This window comes from Leopardus geoffroyi, chromosome C2 (assembly GCF_018350155.1).
Source record: "Leopardus geoffroyi isolate Oge1 chromosome C2, O.geoffroyi_Oge1_pat1.0, whole genome shotgun sequence".
NCBI classification, from domain to species: domain Eukaryota; kingdom Metazoa; phylum Chordata; class Mammalia; order Carnivora; family Felidae; genus Leopardus; species Leopardus geoffroyi.
In genome coordinates this window covers 153,825,295-153,843,135 of record NC_059333.1, presented here as the reverse complement: position 1 = coordinate 153,843,135, position 17,841 = coordinate 153,825,295, and the positions used below count along the sequence as shown (strand labels likewise).

Genomic DNA, 17,841 nt, shown 5'->3' with positions numbered 1-17,841 from the left:
TGCCCTGCCTTTGACCATGGCTTGAGAGTCCCCCACCCAGTAGTCTGCGAAATATCTTAAATGTCCATTGTTCCAAGCGTGAGTTAAACACACATCAGAAAAAACAAATGAGAAGATTCATCCTTTATTTTTCGTACTGGATTTTGATACAGCCCCAATAGCAGAGGTGACTAGAGACAACCCTAAAACATCCAGAGGGTTCTCCTTCATTCCACTCCTCTCAGTAAAAATGCATTTTCCCAGTTCGTATTAAGCCCACAGGCTGGCGGTGAGAGCAGGAGAAGGGTGGACGGTAACAGCTGACATTTAGCTGCGTTCCCAGCATGCACCCGGTACGCTCTCCACAGGTGCGGCGCTGGGACCCCAGGCGGACATTCCTTACCTGCGGGCTTGGGTGCCGCACCTGGGCACCCAGGTGCTTGCCCAGGGCTGCCCATCCACACCGTGGCCGGCCACTAGGACCCCGGTGCTAAATTGGCCATTGGGATTTGGACGCGTTACTGGACCCCAGTTTGCCTGTTGCCAAGTCGGTCTGGCAAGACAACCTGGAGGGCTGTTTCCAGAGAATAAGCAGGGCGCCGCCACTTGTGGAGAAGATGCCGTGTGGTGGGTACTGTATGCACACTCTTAGCAGCCCCACAGGGCAGGATTATGTTTCCGTTTGTCACCGGGGGAGGTAATACCACCAGCTCTTTACCACACAGCAGTCAAAAGAAACTTTTGAAACCAGGAATGAGACTGTCCCTCCTTAGCTGAAAACCAGTGTTTCCCCTTGCCCTTGGGTGCATCCACCCTGCCTCCCCGTCAGCCTCCCGCTTTCCCTGTCCCACGGGGTGCTTGGCCACTCTGCTCTGTGCCTGACCTGAACTGCCTGAGCTTCCGCCCTTTGCTCTCGCCGTGCTCTGGGCCTAGGAAGACTCTGCCATCTTGTCACTCAGGACTTCTGTGTCACCTCTTGCTAGAGGCCCTCTCACTGCCCCATCAGTGAGTTACCTTTTTAGTTTTCTTCTTAGTATTTGTTGCTACTTAAAATGAGCTTTTTTTCTGTGTCTTTCTGACTCCCCAGCTGGAAAGTAAGTGTGGTGAGGGCAGTCACCTTGTCTGCCTTGTGCGTGGCTGCCCAGAGCTGGCACTCTACATGTCTCATAGAGGACTGAACGAGCAAAACTTGGCAAGGTCAGCGCACATGCTCAAGGCCCCACAGCCCACAGGGCGAGTGACTCCAGAGTCCTGCTATGTGCAGGGCCGGCTGCTGGGGCCGCAGGGTCAGCCGACACACAGTATGCTGGAAAACAGACCCATCTTGCTGGCCTGCCACCCACACAAGGACCCCGCCCCAGATGTGCATAGCCAGCACAAGAAGCTGTCCCCTCTTCCAAATGCATACACAAAATTTGGCTGACTTAAAAACACAGTTTTTAAGAATGGTAATCTCTGGGTTCCTTATCGTCATCACAGAAAGAGGCCCCGGGAAAGCCCTGATGTGGAAATGGTGGAAGATGATTCCCGGAAGGAAATGACAGCAGCTTGTACTCCCCGGAGAAGGATCATCAACCTCACCAGTGTCCTGAGCCTCCAGGAAGAAATTAATGAGCGGGGACATGAGAGTACGTAAGTGCCAAGGCCTGTCGGGGTCTCCGAGGGCCAGAACGTGAAGGTTTTGGAAATGCAGGAAGTATTTATGTCAGGGTGGCCACCGCAGTGTGCCAAGCAGACCTCCCTTTATTAACCTGCAGCAGCAGCTTACAGATGATTTTCAACTGGTAGGGAAGGGAAAAGTAGTCTTTGGTTTTAACTATAGTCATCGGTATTCTCATTAAACCCAGCAGTCAGAGTAAGGCAGTCATTGAAACTATCTTCAGTTTGTTTCTTAGCCCTATTAAAGCAAGATTCTTTAATCTTAAGCCTCGCTGGGACGTGCTCTTGCCGAAGCACACAGGCTTTGCAGGGCTCTGAGTGGGTATCCTGGCCCTACCGCTCCTGCTGTGTGACCTTAAAGTTGTGACTTAACCTCGCTGTGCCTCAGGTGTTCCTCATCTGTAAAATGAGATCAGTTTTACCCTTGAAGATGATTGTGTTGATTAGAGATAAAATGTAAGTAAAAGACTTGTTACATAGTAAAGAGTCAGTAGATACTTTTATATCCTGAAGATAAAGACATAAGTCAACATCATCTTCCTCAGAAATAGCTTTTCATAATCCTTGAGTATAGAAGCTCCATTTTGGTCCCTGTTACTTCAAAACTAACTAATGTGGTTTAGGAATTAAAGGGGGCTAGTGCCCTCCTGGGCGCGAACTGACCAGGGAGGGATTGAGGAGTGTAATAGCGGCCCCACCAAAGAGCTGTCACCACCTAATGAGTCAGTCGTGCTTCAAGTGTAGACGACCCGGCTCCGGGCTCCAGACGGCAGGTCCGCACTGCAGGCCACACGGTTCAGCCATGGCCTTTCCATTTTTCACGTGCAACTCATTTCTTGATTAGAGCAGTCACATTTCAACGCTGTGTCTTAAAATAGGACAGCCTGGATTAACTCATAACGCCCTGAGTGGCCGAGGTGAATTTAGCACTTTCCACACTAATCCTCAACCTTCTAAAGCGGCTGCCATGACTCAGCGGCCCCTTCCATTTTTCTCTGTCTCAGTCATCCCCTGTGTGAACAAATTCAGGAAGGCCTCCATTTGCCTTGCCGTGTTCTCTCTTTTCTTTGCACTCTGGCCCTTCGTCCGCACGTGGGCAAAGACATAGGTGTCTCCACACATGGCAAGAGTAAACGCTTCCTGTGACTGAGGTCCTGCCAGTTGCAGGAGTAGTTGCCAGTTGGCTTCTGGCTTTTGTTTCCGTGAAGATTTGTTCTGGCTGCTCTTCCGTTTATTGGCTTTCAAGCTGGGGACTTTCACAACCGTTTAAAATAATGTAAGAGCGGTGGGCTGTTAACTTGATTTATTTAGCAGGCTTGCTCACAGTAGTTTCATTGACAGCCTCCCTCAGACTTGGACTTGACTGAGTCTTCCTTGAGGGTTTGTCTCCCTCGTGCAAAGCAAGCTACTTAAAAAAGTTCAGGTTTCGAGAAACTTCTGACTGGTTGCAAACTATTTTTGGTGCAGCGTCAAGCTAACCTGCATCACGTTGGATCAGGTGTAGCGTCCGTCGCTGAGGCTCAGTTGATGAATCTAGATGTTCCCGAATTGTGTCTTTGTACGCGTTATGTCATTGAACTAGAATCGCCCTGTGAGAGCGGCTGCTGTTAGGTGTTTTGAAGATGGGGACGTGGAATGGGAGATGGAGAGGACAGATGAGTTGGAACATCGCGGCAGTCAGAAACAGGCCCAGGGACACGCCTTGGTGAGGGCGGGTCGTGACTGGCACGGCCTGCGCGCGAGGTGGCCGGCTCGGGATTCAGATGCTAAACAATCACCTGCCTGTGTGGGCAGGTGCACCTTGTGATCCCATCCCGCATCTGAGGCTGGTTTTTCAGATGCGCCGGGGAGGGGCCTACAGGAGGAGTAGTGCCCGTGGTCTGGGAGTGGAGGGAGCCGGAAGCGCGCTGCTGGAGCCCCTCGGAAATTTGTTCACCCTTTTGGGGCATCGTTTTCATGCTCTGCAACAGCCTTCCTGGGCCCTAGTGATGAACACCTAGGATACTGTGTGTGGGCCTCGTCAGCGCCAGCCCGCGTCCAAGGGGAAGGACCTCTGCCTTGGGTCTTGCCCGCTGGCGTGTGGTTTACACCCCCACAGCCCCAGGTGCGGGAAGCTGCTGGTCTTCGAGGTGTATGCTGTACTGGGATTTCCCTGAAGCTCGGATTTGGTGAGGTGGGCCACCGGCCTCAGCAGACCAACAGCCTGACTGCTCCCCCGCAGAGGCTGGCTGTGCCCCTAACCCAGGAAAGAAGTACGGGATACCCTCCTTGTAGCGACATCCTTAGTTGTGCTTATTTGTGTGGTTATTCGATCTACGAATAATCTGCAATACGCGATCGTGTTGTCTGTGCAGGGATCGCGTCTCTCGCACTCCCCGCCTCCCTGTTGGTGTCCACAGAGTGCCTGGTGGGTGGACTCAGGATTGAGGGGAATAGCCCGGGAGGTGAATCTTTATTGTGAAGGATGTCAGAGTTGAACACTCAGACAACTCTCTTGAGTCTCCTGGATTTCCCCACTCCTGGTGGGCACACTTTCAGTCAAGAAATGAGGTTAAATTTTGGCCCAGTTTCCAGTTAACTGGATGCTGCATGGGATTAGGCTCATCTCAGATTAGTAATGACTAAACCTACTGCTAGTCCCGTAATTTTGATCTGTTAATTTATGAGGATAAGGAATGTCGTAATGTCTTTGCTATCATCTGAATGTGAAAATGTGCTTCACTTTTTATCCACAGTTTCACTTTCTTGATCTTTGGCGAACAGTCCTGGGTCTAAATGTTCATACTTTTACATGGCCTGTCCCCAGATGATAGTTTCTTTCGGTACAGGAAATCAGCTTGGCAGACATTTGTCAAGTATCTTCTCCGCACAGATGCTCGATGCCAAGCCCTGAGGCAGAAAGTGAGGTGAATGGGCCTTGACCCCTGCCCTACAGGACACCAGGGCGTTGTGGGGAGTGTTTAGTAAGTAACCGGCTACCACCTGAGGTAAGGCAAAAGATACTCTGTCACAGATAGAAGGCCACGTCAGCCGAGCCCAGGGAGAGACCAGCCTGGGAGAGCTTCCGGGCCATCTCCGACAGCAGCCACAGGCTGGGCACCCGTTGGCTTCTGGAAGGCGGGCCTGCAGGGCGCCGAGCTTCTGCTCCGCACATGGCCGCTCAGAAGTAGAGGACTGCTCGCGCTTCCATCGGGTTTGGCTTTACTTGCTGCTTCTCGGAAAAACACACTGAGACCCAGAGCCTCCGTCGAGCACTCAGATGTGTGGTTTGGCCTTGAAGCGCAGAGGGATCGTGTCCCGTTTTGCTGCCGGCAGAATGGCAGGGAAATGCCCGCGGACTAATAAGGCTGTGGAGATATTTAGAGGAAGCGTGAAATCGAGGTGCTCGAGGTCCAGCTAAGAGGTGGTGAAGAGGGCCGAGCGGCCTCAGGAAGCCCAGGGAAGAAGAGTCCCATCTGCATGAAGGAGCACCTGTGGGGGCCCCACGCCAGACGCCAGCAGACCCCTCCTGCCTTCCCCGCCCAGGGTGCAGGGCCGCGCCTCAGTAGCCGGGATACGCCAGAGGGTTCCATGAGAAATCTGTGTGGAAAAATCTCTGACCCTTTTTTTAGTGGATTACACTGCTTTTCTTTCCTCCAGTGCCTCATTATTCAAGATTATTTGATGTTCTCCAGCTTTTAAAATAATCATTTCCCGCCTACGCAGAACATCCCGTAGAGACATTGAGTTTCCAGTGGTAACAGAGGGGAATGCTTCATTCTGCAAATGAAGGGGAAAAAAAGCCTCTTCTTACTGGGGGTTGGGGGGACAGAGAGTATTACAGAACTTATGTAACAATATGAGAATTCACTTGTGGTGCCCAAGCTTAAACAGAAAAGTGCTGTATAGTGAAAACATGATATACAGGCTTATTGCTGTCCCCAGACCCTTTTCTGTGGTTTCCAAACCGCTTTCCCCCATTCCCCTCTTGGTGGTGGTATTTTTTGCTCTTCCATTTAAAACGCGCGCGCGCGTGCACACACACACACACACACACACACACACACACACACTGGTAAATACAAAATCAAATTTATAAAATATTTACATAGGACCTATAGAGGAAAACATGTGAACATCTGCTGAAGAGAGAGCATTGCTGATCACCTTTGAATCTCTTAGGTGCTTCTTCCCTAATCCACCCCCTTCCCTTTCCCTTAAAGGTAACCACTTTCCTAAATTTTGTGATTGCTATTTCTTTTCTTTATAATCTATTTTTACCACCCCTATTTGTAGCCCTAAAAAATTTGTTTAGCCTGCAAGTTTTAAATTTTACATAAATGGAATCATACTGTGTTTTTTTGCTACATATATATGTATGTATCTACGCATATGTTCCTAGGATTCGTCCATTTTATTACATATAGCTCTGGTTTACTTTTTTTATGTAATAGTTTCCACTTAGTGACTATTACTGCACGTTTGTTCATTCACTCTGCTGTCGAGGGACATTTAGAGACTCACATGGCCTCATCCCTGCTTCCTCATACTCCACCCCACTCTTGGACACAGGAGATTCAAGAGCTTGGCACGCAGGTTTGGAAGCTTGGCTATGGGTATATATGTAGGAGAGCTACTCCTGGGTCATAAGATGATAAATTGTTTTTCAGAAGGGTCGGATAAATGTACACATTGTTGGTCCCACCAACGATGTACAGAAGTTGGATTTGTTCTGCTTTCTCTCCAGCATTTGATCCTGTCAGACTTTTTACCAGTTTAGTGTTTGTGAAATGGTAGCTAATGGTAGTTTTATTTGCATCTCTGTGAGTACTAATAAATTAAAGTATGTTTCCCCTTAAGTGCCTGTTCAAGTTTTTTGCCCATTTTTCTGTTGGGTTTTGGCCTTTTCAAACTGATTTGAGGAGTTCTTCATATATTCCAGATGGTAATCCATTACATGAAAACATCTTCTCCCAGTTTAGGACTCATCCATCTTTTCTTTTCTTTCTTTTTTTTTTTTTTTTTTTAATTTTTTTTTTCAACGTTTATTTATTTTTGGGGGGACAGAGAGAGACAGAGCATGAACGAGGGAGGGGCAGAGAGAGAGGGAGACACAGAATCAGAAACAGGCTCCAGGCTCTGAGCCATCAGCCCAGAGCCCGACGCGGGGCTCGAACTCACGGACCGCAAGATCGTGACCTGGCTGAAGTCGGACGCTTAACCGACTGCGCCACCCAGGCGCCCCTCATCCATCTTTTCTTAAATAAACACTTGTTTCATGAACAGATATTCTTAGATTTAACATAGGCAGATTTTATGAATCGTTCTTTACAGACTGGCTTTTTAAATCTTATTTAGAAGATCCTTGCCAACTGTGGGATAATTAAAGATACACTCTTACATTGCCTCCTAAAATGCTTTGTGTAAATCCCTAGTCCTCCTGGAATTTGTCTTTGGTGGACAGTGTTAGATTCATGGTTTTCATGTGGATATCATATTGTTCCATAATATGTGACTGCTTGTTTGGAATTAGCAAAACTTATTTGCTCATAATTCTTTCCCTGAGATCTTTCATGGTCTACCTGAAGCACATCCTTTGGTGAGGTCTTGGGTGGCAAACTGAGTTTTTTTTTTGGTCCAGTTCATCCGCATTTTGAAAAGTGTTTTTGCTGGTTTTAAAATTCCAGATTGGCAATTGAAATTGCCAGTTGGCAAAGAAATTACCTTTTCTTAATGCATTGAAGGTGTTCTATCATTTTTCAGCTTCCACTGTTGCTGCAAATCCAGCTACCGGTGTTATATTTTATTACTTTGTGGGTAGTCTCTCTTTTGTGTCTGAGTGCTTTTAAGCACTCTTTTTTTTTTTTTTCTTTAATGTTTTATTTTGAGAGAGAGGGGGCACAAGCAGGGGAGGGGCAGAGAGAGAGGGGGAGGGAGAATCCCAAGCAATTCCAAACTGGTAGCACAGAGTCTGACTTGGGGTTTGAACTCAGGAACCATGAGATCATGACCTGAGCCAAGATCAAGAGTCAGACATTTAACCGACTGAGCCACCCACGTGCCCCGTAAGGTCTCTTCTTTAGTGTCCCGCAGTGTCTCTGTGCACCAAATGTGGGTTTTGTTGGGCCTCCTGGAGCTGAGGCTTGGTGTCTTATGTCACTTCTGAGATAGTCTCTGATATCTTTGTCTTCAAAGTCAGCAAATACTGTCTCTCCCCGTGCCCTCTGCCCCTTCCGGAACTCGAGTTACATATTATCCTCCATGTTGCATAAGCTGTTCCCCATAGTTTTCATCTCTTTGTCTCTCTATGCTGCATTCTGGATACTTTATTTAGACCTACATTCCGGTTAATTACCTCGCCAGCTTTGTCTAATCTGTTGTGAAGTCCGTCTTGATTTTTAATTTCAATTATTATATTTTTCATTTTTAGAAATTTGACTTCTTTTGGAAATCTTGATCATTTCTCATAGTCTCCTGCTACTTATTATTTTAATCCCTCTTAAGCATACTGAACATACATATTTTCTCTTTTCTGCTGGTATTTCCAGTCTCTGAGCCTTTGCAGAGGTCATGCGGTTTCTTCTGGATTCTAATTCTTGGTGCATTCTTTGTGTGTTTTGTAATTTTTTGACTGCTAGTTCCTGGTATTTTATCTGTGGGGGATTATTTGAAGCCTGGATTGGAACAGAGAGTTTGCATTTGATTCTATCAGGGACCTGGAGGAACAGTCAGCCCTGAATCACGTCAAGCTATAATCTCCATACAAGGTTTTAGGCGACGCGCTCATCAGGGTTATAGATTCTCAGGGCTGTAATGTTTTTCTTTGCTCCCAACACCCAGACTTGGGGTGGGTAGAGTTTTGCCCACTGCCCTTGGAGGGCACAGGACACAGTATTTCTTCTCTTTGGCTGGAAGGTGCAGCTTCACGTGCCAGGGAAGAGGTCTCCTGTGAGCCTCCCCATTTCAAACCGGTCCTAGATTTTTATTTTTCTTTTTCTCCCCGTCAGAGCCTACAGAGTCTAGCATTCGTGATTGCTGAGCTTCCTCTGGTGCCTTTGGGTGAACCTGGCTTCACGCCTCACAGTACTTCTCTGGCTCCTTGCTTTGCCTCAGGTTGTGATCTTCGAGTATTCCTTCGTCCTTGGGCAGCTTTTTGTTGCGTCGTCGTCTCTAGCCCTGGGGCTTGGTGTGTTGGGCTGCAGAGGGTCAGTTGTCATTACGTAACCTGCTTTTTGTCTTCCAGCTCTCCGAGAGATGCTGCACAACCACTCCTTCGTGGGCTGCGTGAATCCTCAGTGGGCCTTGGCACAGCATCAGACCAAGCTATACCTTCTCAACACCACCAGACTTAGGTAAATGAGTGAGTGTGTGAGGAAAGCAGGGCCGCTACAAGGAAGGTCTTGCAGGCACAGGCACAAAAGGCATGAGGTGTTTGGAAAGGTGCAGGCGGATAATGCTTTCAAATCCAGGCTCAGCCATTTACCGTTTATGTGACCGGGGACAAGGTACTTCCCTAAACTGTGTCTCAGATTTCCCATCTGCAAATTTGGAAATCACTACTTAACTTGCAGGGTTTTGTGAGGATAGGAAATGACAGGAGAAGCCTAATGTCTGGAAGCTTCTTGGAGCTCAGTAAATGTTGGCCCCGGTGAACCAGGTGTTTAGGGCTTGGTGCTGGTGAATTCTAGCATCTGCCGTGTACAGCGGGGTACTGTGGGACGCAAGAGAAAGAAGACCTGAGGCCCCCTTTCCTCCTCCGCGAGCACAGCCAAGGCTTACCCTCACCACCACACCCGCCTGTGGGGCCGACGAGCACAGAAAGGTGATCACAGCAGTGCCATTTGCTCTGCACGTAGCCGGCGACATTTCTGTTGATTGTTTCCACAGAGCTTGGTGGGTGAGCTCCCAGTGAGTCTAGAAGCTGTATTAAGCATCTCCTCGAGTAGGCGGCACAGAGGGGAGGGTGCTGCCGCCCTACATCTACGAGACCTCGCTTGTCCCCGTGGGGCCCCTGCCCACTGAGCCCCGCGGTTGCCTCAGCCTCTGGAGCCTGTGAGCGGGGCGGCCACTGGACGTTGCTTGGGGGCGGCACACAGGTGAAGACCAATTTGATCTCCCTCGCCTGGAAACTGCCCTCGTGCAGCCGACTGTTGGCTCGCACGTCTCTTTGGCTAAGAACTCACTGCTCCTACGCCCTTTTGGTGCAGCTCTGTCCAAGGTCCATGGTCTTTGCTTTGAGGATCCTTTGGCTTGTCCGGTGAGCGGTCTCTTACTCACGTGTTAGGAATTCGCCTGCCCTTCTTCCTGCTTTTCCAGCACGTGTGAGTGCACTTCCAAGGCTCCGTCCAAATCACGGTTGTGGTCAGGGTCTTTCATTTCACAAACAGAAATCCAGGCCAGTCCTAGAATTTCAGCTAGTAATGAATGTGAACGGTTTCCCCTGTTGAGAATCAGGTTCGGCGTGCAGTGTCTGGGTTCAGCTCCTTCCTTTTCCACCTTAGTAACTCTGACCTGGGACCAGTCAGGTACTTAACTGGGTGCCTCAGTTTCCCCACTAGAATGCGAGTGTCTACTTTGACTGATAATGAAGTCTTTAAACAGCCCTGGGTGGTTCGGATTGCTTAAGAACTATAAAGTGCCATTTATTTCAGTGCTGTGTTGTGTAAGGGGTTCAGTGTATTGTGTACTTTCCTGCTGCTTCTGGAATGTTGCCAGCCAGCGCATCATCCTACACCATACACCAGGGTGGTCTAATTCTGCCTTGTGTCCACTGGTGATTATTTAGCAAGTCTCCTACCCTCCCTATTCACTCCACACCATTTTTAATGGTGAATTGTTAAAAAAAAAAAAAAAAAAAAGTGGTTTATAGGATTCTTTGTAAGTGGGGAAAAGATAAGCAAACAAAAATCCCTTAAATTTCAGTGACAGGGCATTCAAGCGCCTTTTGCAGCACCAGGGGGTGGGGACAGAGCGTGGGTGACTTAGTCTTAGTGCTCTAAGCTGCAGGTGGAGGCCAGAGAGCCAAAGCCGAGGCTGGAGCACGCAGGGGGCCCGGCGCTGTGCAGGGGGAGGAGGTTTCCGTGGACCGCCGAGAAGGCTCCACAGCAAGGCAGAAGCGTCCCCTTGACCCATCCGTGTTTCAGGGGCTATTTCTCCCCTTTGTTCTGGCTGCTTGGCTCTCAAGCATGGATTCAGCCTTTCCTTAAAGTCACTTCGTTTTTATTTTCAGTGAAGAACTGTTCTACCAGATACTCATTTATGATTTTGCCAATTTTGGTGTTCTGAGGCTGTCGGTAAGTTTATTTCCTGCTTCTCACTTCTGAAAGTTCCAACAGCTGGTCATTTCTGAAAATAATAGCTCTACCCTAATATCTGATTTGCAGGATGTTAGATTTTTCTAACTATGCTTAGGACAGTGTCTATGTTGTATGATTTGTAGATGGAAGTGTCTTTAGTTATAACAGTTTTATACAAAGCAGAACAGTCATTTGGTAGCCAAGCTTAAACACATGTTTATTGTTATATAAGTTAATACATATCTACTTAAGAAAACTTGTAACGAGATAAAAATAGAAATAAACATCCTCTAAGGCCCATGACCCAAGCACAACCAGCCCCAGCTGACAATATGAGGTCATTTCTTGCAAGACTTTTTCATTGCTTAATTTTAATTTAGAATTAAAATACTACTATTCATCTATGTAGGTTTATGTCTTCTTTTTAGGGGTGACAAACTCTACAAAAAAAGCCTTCTGGGATTTTTCTTGGGAGTATCTTTAATTTACAGATCAATTTGGGGAGAAAGTCTTTTGTTAGATTTATCCCTTAGCATCTCACACGCTTCAACACAATTATAGATGGCATGTTAAAAATCTTCCAATTGTTTGTTGCTAGTACATAGAAACACAGGTGTTTTCGTGTGTTGATCTTGTGCTTTGCAATCTTGACAAACTCACTTAGGAGTCCTAGTAGCTTTCTTACAGATTCCATCAGTTACTACGTGGCCTCTGTATGAATAAAGGCACTTTTATTTTTCCTGTCCAGTCTGGATGGCTTTTCTTTTTCTTCCCTGACTGCACTGGCTAGACCCTTAGTACAATGTTGAATACAAGTGGTGAGCATGGAAATCCTTCTCTTGTTCCTGATCTTAGGGGCAGACACATTCTGCTTTCTGCTGTACATAGAGATGAGATGTCCCTGGTGAGGTTGAGGAAGTTCCCTTCTGTTCTTGCTTGCTTAGAGTTTTTATTCAGGAATGGATATTGAGTTTTTTCAAATGTTTTTTCTGCACCTGTTAAAGACGATTGCATGGTGTTCTTTTTTAATTTGTTAACATAATGAATTACATTGGTTTTCATGTTAAAAACCAACCTTGAAATCCTGGAATGAACGCTGCCTGTACATGATGTATTATTCTTGTTATATGTTATTGAAATAGATTTATTTTTTTTAATTTTATGAAACTTACTGTCAAATTGGTTTCCATATAACACCCAGTGCTCATCCCCAAAAAATGCCCTCTTCAGTACCCATCACCCACCCACCCCTCCCTCCCACCCCCCATCAACCCTCAGTTTGTTCTCAGTTTTTAAGTCTCTTGTGCTTTGGCTCTCTCCCACTCTAACCTCTTTTTCTTTTTTTCCCTCCCCCTCCCCCATGGGTTTCCGTTAAGTTTCTCAGGATCCACATAAGAGTGAAAACATATGATATCTGTCTTTTCTCTGTATGGTTTATGAAATAGATTTTCTAGAATTTTGTTTACAATTGTTACATATATATTCATGAATGATACTGGTTTTTATTTTTGTTGTAGTCTTTGTCTGGTTTTGGTATCAGCATAATACTGGTTTCATAGAATGAATTGGGGGGGGCATCCCCTCTGTGTAGAATTGGTGTTTATTCCTTAAATGTCTAGTAAAATTCAATGAGGCCACCTGGGCCTAGAGATTTCCTCATGGGAAGGTTTTTAGCTACAAATTCAATTTCTTTCATAGATAACTATTCAGGTTGTCTTTTGCTTCTTGACTGAGCTTTGGTTTTTGTTTCTTTTAAGGAATTTGTCCATTGAAGTTTTCAAACTTAGTGGTATGAAGTTTTTCATAGTATTTTTTCTAATTCTTTTAAAAAAAAAAAATTTTTTTTTATTCTTTATTTATTTTTGAGAGAGAGACAGCGAGACAGAGTATGAGTGGGGGAGGAACAGAGAGAGAGGGAGACATAGAATCCGAAGTGGGATCCAAGCTCTGAGCTGTCAGCACAGAGCCCAACGTGGGGCTTGAACTCACAGGCCGTGAGATCATGACCTGAGCCGAAGTCGGACGCTTACCCGACCGAGCCACCCAGGCGCCCCTTTTGTAATTCTTTTAATGTGTAGATCCTCTCTCATTCCTAATACTGGGGATGTATGTCCTCTCGTTTTAACCTAATCAGTGTGGCTAGAAGTTTATCAATAGTATTGATCTCAAAGAACTGACTTTTGGTTTCATTGAGTTTTCTCTATTGTTTCCCAGTTTTCTATTTCACTGGTATGTACTCTGATCCTTATTATTTCCTTTCTACTTATTTTGGGTTTAATTTGCTCTTCTGTTTCAAATTTCCCAAGGTGGAAGCTGAGGTCACTTATTTGACATCTTTTCTAATGTAGGTGTTCAAGTGCCAATAAATTTCCTCTATGTGCTGCTTTAGCTGCCTCCCGCAACTTTTGACAAGTCATTTTCGTTTTCATCCTGTTCAAAGTATTTTATTTCCCTTTTGGTTTCTTCTTTAACCCACAGGTTATTTAGAAGTATGTTGTTGTGATGGGGCGCCTGGGTGGCGCAGTCGGTTAAGCCTCCGACTTCAGCCAGGTCACGATCTCGCGGTCCGTGAGTTCGAGCCCCGCGTCGGGCTCTGGGCTGATGGCTCAGAGCCTGGAGCCTGTTTCCGATTCTGTGTCTCCCTCTCTCTCTGCCCCTCCCCCGTTCATGCTCTGTCTCTCTCTGTCTCAAAAATAAATAAACGTTAAAAAAATTAAAAAAAAAAAAAAAAAAGAAGTATGTTGTTTCCAGTGACTTGGAGATTTTCCAGTGACTTGATATCTGTTATTGATTTCTAATTTAATTCCATTTTGGTCAGAGAACATACTTGAATCCTTTTACATTACTGAGACTTGTCTTATGGCCCAGAGTCTGGTCTGTGCTGATCCGTGCACACTTGAAAGGAATCTGTATTTTGGTCTCGTTGAGTAGAGTGTTCTAGGAATGGCAAGCATAGCAGGTTGACAGTGATGATCAGATCTTATGGATCCTGATTTTGTCTACTTGTTCCAGTTTATTTTTTAAAAAGGGTGGTATTGAAACCTCTGACTGTCATTGTGAACTTGTCTTTTTCTCTTTCCATTTCCGTTAGTTTGGTCCTTCGTAGACTTTAAAGCTGTTAGTGTGTAAACGTTTAGAATCGTCAGGTCCTTTCATCAACTCCTCCATTATGAAAATTACTAACGATGTTGTGTAGGTTCCTAACATGCGTAAAAGTAAGATGTATGGCCACAGTAATGACAGAAGGGGAGAAATGAAAGACAATTTAGGCATCTTATTTTTAACCATGTATTTCAGTCTTCCTAATCCGATGATTTACCTGGAATGTCATCCAACTTATTCACCCTCCCCCGTCGCTTTAGTTATCAGTGAGGCAGTAGAACTATGAAAGCGAGTGGAGTTCTTAGACCTACACAGAAGGCAGGTGCCTCCACAGGGCCTCACCCTGCCCTGTTCAGCAGGCTGTCACCTCTCTGTTGAAATGGCCATCAGTGAGGAGGAGCAAGGTTTCCTTGTGGATTTCCGGGTGTTTTCTTTGTGGGAGATGGAGAATGAGTGTTAGGTTTGGGGTTTCTCCCGTCGTCACGATCATGGTTTTGTGGTGGTTCACACAGCCACACCTCGTCTTCATTCTGCACCTCGCTGCGCTTCACAGACATCGCATTTTTACCGAGGGGAGGCCTGTGGCAACGGCGCAGAGCAAGTCTGGTGGCACCGTCTTTCCAGCAGCATGTGCTCACTCCGCGTCTCTGTCAGTTTGGTGATTCTCACAGCATTTCAGACTTTTTTGTTATTATCCTATTTGTGCACAATACAAACTGATCAGTGACTATAACTCAGTGGAAACTCAGATGATGGTTAGCATTTTTTAGCAATAAATTTAGCTAAGGTATGTACGTTGTTTTTTAAGACACAGTGCTGTTTCACGTGTAACAGACGTGTAATGGAACTTTTATATGCACTGGGAAACCAAAAAATTCATTTTACTCCCTTTATCGTGGTCTGGAAGCAAATCCACAGCACCTCCGAGGCACGTACACCCGTGGCGGTCTCACGGGAGGGAATTCGGGCGCCACCGGGATGCACGGTTAACGCTTCTCCCTTCTAGGAGCCAGCGCCGCTCTTTGACCTGGCCATGCTCGCCTTAGACAGTCCCGAGAGTGGCTGGACGGAGGAGGATGGCCCCAAAGAAGGACTTGCTGAGTACATTGTTGAGTTTCTAAGGAAGAAGGCTGAGATGCTTGCGGACTATTTCTCCTTGGAGATCGATGAGGTGTGTATTCTTCACGTAAGAGTCCAGTTCTGTAGTTGGTCCAAGATCAGGATGAAAACGCTGCCCACCCCAGCACGGAGCATATATGTTCACATCTTCACTCCCAGCTTGCATTTCTGGGTTACACAACCGTTTTCTTTCAGGCCCATTTCTGTTCCCAGAGTGAAGGACTCATGGGAGGGAGAGCTGAATCCCACGGTCCCGCAGGCCACAGATTATGCCAGGCCACTTGCCTTCCTCGTTTCTTCATCTTATCCGTTTAACCTTTGGGGCTTTCCATCTCCAAGTGTTGTTTAGGTGGTGAGCATATAGAAAGAAAGAGTTGTTCTGGCTCAGGTCAATACAGAAAGCTCGCTTTAAGTGCTTTGCTCTCCTGCCCCCAGGGCGCGGCCCAGTCGGGCACCTGGCCACCCAGAGGACAGGACCCGGAGGAAGCAGCGGGAAACTGAACTTGATTAACTGTAACCGTGTTATTTCTTGTCCCCTTGTCTTGGCCTCTCTTCCGAAAACGAGCAGGAAGGGAACCTGGTTGGATTACCCCTGCTGATCGACAACTACGTGCCCCCTCTGGAGGGCCTGCCTCTCTTCATTCTTCGACTAGCCACCGAGGCAAGTGACCAAGCCGACCCCAGGTGTGTGGGCCGGAGGGAGAGGACACAGGGCCACACCCTCGTCTGGAAGGATGATGAAGAGGGTAGAACAGCCCAGGGCCCCCTTCCCCGGCCCCCCGGGCAGTACTCGGCAGTTACGCTGTAGATTTAACACCTAAGAAGTAACATTTGAAAAGCTTTAAGTGGTGTGCAATCTCCACTGGGAAACGAAAGTGTTCATTAAAGCCAGTACATACGTTGAGGTGTCGAATTCTCTTTGGACCAGGTGAACTGGGATGAAGAAAAGGAATGTTTTGAAAGCCTCAGCAAAGAGTGTGCTATGTTTTACTCCATTCGGAAGCAGTATGTATGTGAGGAGTCGACCCTCTCAGGCCAGCAGGTACGGTGGTGATAATGCCCATCAGCACCCGGGACGGGCACGGGCCCTCACACCACCTTTAGGAGATGAAACTGGCCGTCCCCAAGTTCCTAGGATTTCACTGCACAGGAGGGTTGGACACGGCGGTCAGCTTTTATTCAGCTGACTGAATATATACAGGCCATCCCGAGGAGACATGGGAGGCTGTCTCCATCGTTAGCCCGTTGTGTGTTGCCTCCGCCTTCCGGTCCCACGTCAGCCTCCCCGCGCTTGCCTGGCTCTGGCAGCCTTCTGCATCCGACTGCCGCTCTGCCGGGAAAGCAGGGCTGTACTGGGGCAGCGTCCCTGGCCTTTCTTACGGGTGGGCTCGGCTGGACACACAAGGGCCTGGGTGAATGCCCTGCTTACTGCTGCCATCCAGACGTCATCGTCAGGATCAGACGTTATGTTAGCGCCCGCTATAGTAAACTTCCTCCCAAATGGAAACAAAGTTTCCATGCGAGCAAGTCTCTTCCTCGTGGCTCCTCTGTCACGTTCAGGCCTGTAGGCTCCCTGAGAGCCTGGCCAAAGAGGATGTGTCACCAGCACTGGCTAGAAAGCCCGTTGTAACCAGCAAGACTTCCCAGGCCCAGTACACGTCAGCCAGGAAACCATGCGCGCCGGGATGTGAGCAGGGTGAACGGGAGGTTTGTGACATCTAACGTGTCTCTTCCAGAGTGACGCACCCAGCTCGTCAGCAAACCCCTGGAAGTGGACTGTGGAACACGTCGTCTATAAAGCCTTCCGCTCACACCTTCTGCCTCCTAAACGTTTCACGGAAGATGGAAATATCCTACAGCTTGCCAACCTGCCCGATCTATACAAAGTCTTCGAGAGATGTTAAGCACCGTCACTCTTGGACTCGGGGGTGTGCGGTTCCTGCACTGTGTCCTGATGAGGGTAGGTCTTATGGCTGAAGACTCCCATCTGCCTTCTGACCCGTAGCATTCTTTCACCCTTGGTGGACTGACCAGAAATAAATTGTCAGACACATCCTAACATGATTCCTTTTTTTTTTTTTTTTTTTTTTAAAACGTTTATTTATTTTTGAGACAGAGAGCATGAACGGGGGAGGGCCAGAGAGAGGGGGAGATGCAGAATCCGAAGCAGGCTCCAGGCTCTGAGCTGTCAGCACAGAGCCCGACGCGGGGCTAGAACTCACGGACCACGAGATCACGACCTGAGCCGAAGTCGGAGGCTTAACCGACTGAGCCACCTAGGCGCCCGATTCCTTATCAATACTTGAGGGGCTCAGTCGGTTGAGCCTCCAACTTTGGCTCAGGTCATGATCTTCGCGGTTCGTGAATTCCAGCCCCGCATTGGGCTCTGTACTGACAGCTTGGAGCCTGGAGCCTGCTTCCGATTCTGTGTCTCCGTCTCTCTCTGCCCCTCCCCTGCTCGTGCTCTGTCTCTCAAAAATAAATGTTAAAATAAGAATTACATTTGAAAGGTTCTGGATCCATTTTCACCTATAATATACCTGGCTGTGTTAAAAAAAAATCCAAAAGTAGTTTGAAAGCCCTCTGGGCATCTCGTAATTCTAAAAATGCCCTGAAGATTTTACAGTTCTTGCTCTGGTTTGATTCTTTGTGTATTCTGGTCAATTTCTAATACTGAGTGATACAAATTATGTTGGTTCACGTGCCT

The 17,841-nt window shown here is 47.3% G+C and overlaps 1 protein-coding gene across 12 annotated transcripts in view; it reads left to right on the top strand.

Moving 5' to 3' along the window:
* The window catches only part of MLH1 (mutL homolog 1), a 49,109-nt gene that overhangs the window by 27,458 nt on the left and 3,810 nt on the right, over positions 1–17,841 (top strand). For 7 of the 12 annotated variants that reach the window (XM_045436593.1, XM_045436592.1, XM_045436598.1 and 4 more), the window contains 7 exons: positions 1,459–1,607; positions 8,861–8,969; positions 10,847–10,910; positions 15,022–15,186; positions 15,703–15,795; positions 16,063–16,176; positions 16,871–17,193. In XM_045436593.1, coding sequence (XP_045292549.1) covers positions 1,459–1,607; positions 8,861–8,969; positions 10,847–10,910; positions 15,022–15,186; positions 15,703–15,795; positions 16,063–16,176; positions 16,871–17,038 — 862 coding nt within the window. In that variant the 3' untranslated portion in view covers positions 17,039–17,193. Of the gene's footprint in view, positions 1–1,458; positions 1,608–8,860; positions 8,970–10,846; positions 10,911–15,021; positions 15,187–15,702; positions 15,796–16,062; positions 16,177–16,870; positions 17,194–17,841 lie in introns of those variants that run through there. The other 5 variants (XR_006701024.1, XR_006701022.1, XR_006701023.1 and 2 more) reach the window with 1 other exon arrangement.